The sequence below is a fragment of the Sitodiplosis mosellana genome, unplaced genomic scaffold (assembly GCF_009176505.1).
Source record: "Sitodiplosis mosellana isolate CC-2019 unplaced genomic scaffold, AAFC_SMos_1.0 Smas_scaffold_6899, whole genome shotgun sequence".
Lineage (NCBI taxonomy): Eukaryota > Metazoa > Arthropoda > Insecta > Diptera > Cecidomyiidae > Sitodiplosis > Sitodiplosis mosellana.
The window spans coordinates 1-2,437 of NW_022602034.1; the positions used below are offsets into that span (position 1 = coordinate 1).

At 36.4% G+C, this 2,437-nt stretch overlaps 1 protein-coding gene across 1 annotated transcript; it reads right to left on the reverse strand.

Moving 5' to 3' along the window:
* Positions 1-1,556: 1,556 nt before the first annotated feature.
* Positions 1,557-2,431, reverse strand: LOC129580018 (uncharacterized). Its single transcript, XM_055470213.1, has 4 exons — positions 2,341-2,431; positions 2,072-2,275; positions 1,755-2,010; positions 1,557-1,674 (listed from the first exon to the last, which is right to left on the reverse strand). The coding sequence occupies exons 2-4, from the start codon at positions 2,198-2,200 to the stop codon at positions 1,610-1,612; spliced, it is 450 nt and encodes a 149-aa protein (XP_055326188.1). The 5' UTR covers positions 2,201-2,275; positions 2,341-2,431; the 3' UTR covers positions 1,557-1,609.
* Between the last annotated feature and the right edge of the window lie 6 nt (positions 2,432-2,437).

A 2,437-nucleotide genomic window follows, 5' to 3' on the forward strand; every position in this document is an offset into this window, starting at 1 on the left:
TCCCACCGGCAATACTTGATTTTCACCTGTCAATGAAAAGGGTTATAATAACATATTCTATATCTATTCGTGAGACATAAAAGAATGTATGTTTTTTTGTCGATTTATATTTTTGAAAAGGAAAGTATGTTTTCTGTTGATTCTGAGTTAAAAGGAAGTATGTTGGCATCCCGTCTAGCCTCCGCGGTTTTTCACGGTTTCCGGAAACCGTGAAAAACCGCGAGGACCCGCTAAAAACGAACATACATTCTTTTAACCATTATTAGTTGCAATGAAACATACTTCTCTTTATTTCTACGAAGTTGGACCAACTTGCGTTCTTTTACGTCTCACTAATAGACATATGATGTATCAAAAGCACATTAAATATCATGTGAATCACCATTACCATTTTCATCTACTAAGCACTTTCTCATATCTAAAACATCCTCATTGGTCCCATAGTGTCCGGCTTGGCGAAAATCATCCATGGTAAAACACGCGTGCGTCATTCCACGCAAGTGAATGTAAACACCACGAACTTTCACTTCTTCTGTCAATTTCAATCGCACTGTGATGTGAAGCTTCTGACCAGAGAAAAAGATCTTTTGTGGATTGTTCTCAAAATTAATTTTACAAGTGGTTGGCATATTGCAAATGTCAACTTCTTCTTCTTCCACACTAATTCTCGAACTATTACTACTTTGAATCAAAGATTTGAATAAGATGTATTCTGTTCTTATTGTTTTCACGCAGCAATTATCGCTTTTCCACAGATCCAAATAAACTCTGTTGCTCGTCTATTGCAGTACACTCTCAATGAATTTGAACTCAAACCACATTTCTACATGGTTTTGAAAAATAAAAAAAATGAATAAATAATTGAAATTCGATTTTTAATAAAAGAAGAAAGTGGCAACACGCCTGAGTTCCATACCATCTAAATCTAAACTAGGCCTGAACACGGAAACGAATTTAAGGGGCAACGTGTATGCGGTGCTGCGTGCTCATATGATTTAATTTGCGATAGGAAAACACACTGGAAAAGCTTTCTACCATGCGTACGGATTTTATCATTTGCGTCACAAATCGAAATTGTGATAAAGCGATTGTAAACATTCTGCGTTTAACATTTGGTCAGAACTAGGGGCTAGGAACAAGTTGTGAGATTCACATAGATTCGCATATATTCATGCGTTCGTGGCTTTGTTATTGTTGTTGTACACTCACTGCGCTGCGAATGTCTCGTATACACAATCACACGAATTCACAAATATTCGTACGGATTCGTCTCAAGCGCTTGTGTTCTTATCCCCTAGGGTCAGAACATTTTGGTTTTAATAAAAATGAATGATCAATGAAAACCATTTCAACCGTTTTTCAATACTTTACATTTATTCATCTCTTACGCCATAAAATACAGTAAATGTTTTTTAATAGATGAGGTATCATATTGGTTACTAGAGAAGTCTCTTCGATTTTCTTACTTAAATCTAATCGCACGACGAAACGTTTGAAATGTTAAGCCACCAATAGAATAAATCGAACACAGTTGGTGAAATCTTTAGATTTTCTCCTGTTATTTTTTCGTTGATTTGACATGCAGTTGGGCAAATGAGTCTTCAATACTCTACAGAATGACGTCGATTTCTTCATCCATTAGTAAAGCATCTTCGTAGGTTGGGAGATCAAAATCTGCTGGAAACATGTATAAATAATATTTATGCAATGATCTATGATGATTGATCAGAATGTGTATAAAAAGCTGCACTAACCATCGTCGGGGAATGGAGGTGGTGTGCTGGTATAAGTTCGAATCGATACTGTGTCATCGTCTTGAAATGCTGAAGCCAAAGATTCCGATGGCGAAATATCATGTGCTATAGCAATAGAGGGAGCACTAGAAACGGTTCTTGTCTGAGGGGAGACGATCATGGTTGATGTGCTACCTCCAAACGGTATAGTTCCTATCGTTATCGGTAAATCAACCATACCGACACAACCATAACGGGTATTGGACATGGCTCTTATCTACAAAATGAATCAAGAGAATATTTTTACGAATGAGATTCGGAAAGGATGTGGTACTTACCGAAATCAAGTATTGGATTTTAATGATTTTGCTCGTCTCAGTATCTGTTGGTGCGATCATTGCTGGCACTTTGATACTTTCAGCTGGAAAACTTGTATGTTCATTCCGTTCACATTTCCAATTGGCCATAGTCCGCTTTTGTACAATATTGAGTTTAGTTCTTTGATTTTCACTGCACTTCGACTTATGATGATATGTCGTTTGCTATGAAATAATGTAAAACAATCAGTTTGCCGTGCTTGAAGTTTACTAAACTAAAGGTTACTCACTCTTAGAATATATATAACGAAATGATCTAACGGATAGAAAGTTTCATTACTAACTGAAACTTGAACATTAATAAGTTGACCATGAGTATATCCACCA

Bases quoted from the DNA above. Each gene is read 5' to 3' on its own strand.
- LOC129580018 (XM_055470213.1), bottom strand. From the start codon at position 2,200: ATGGCCAATTGGAAATGTGAACGGAATGAACATACAAGTTTTCCAGCT. The intron at 2,011-2,071 runs GTAAGTACCACA...TTCATTTTGTAG, and splicing joins AAATCCAATACTTGATTTCG to ATAAGAGCCATGTCCAATAC. The intron at 1,675-1,754 runs GTTAGTGCAGCT...TGTTTCCAGCAG, and splicing joins ACCTCCATTCCCCGACGATG to ATTTTGATCTCCCAACCTAC.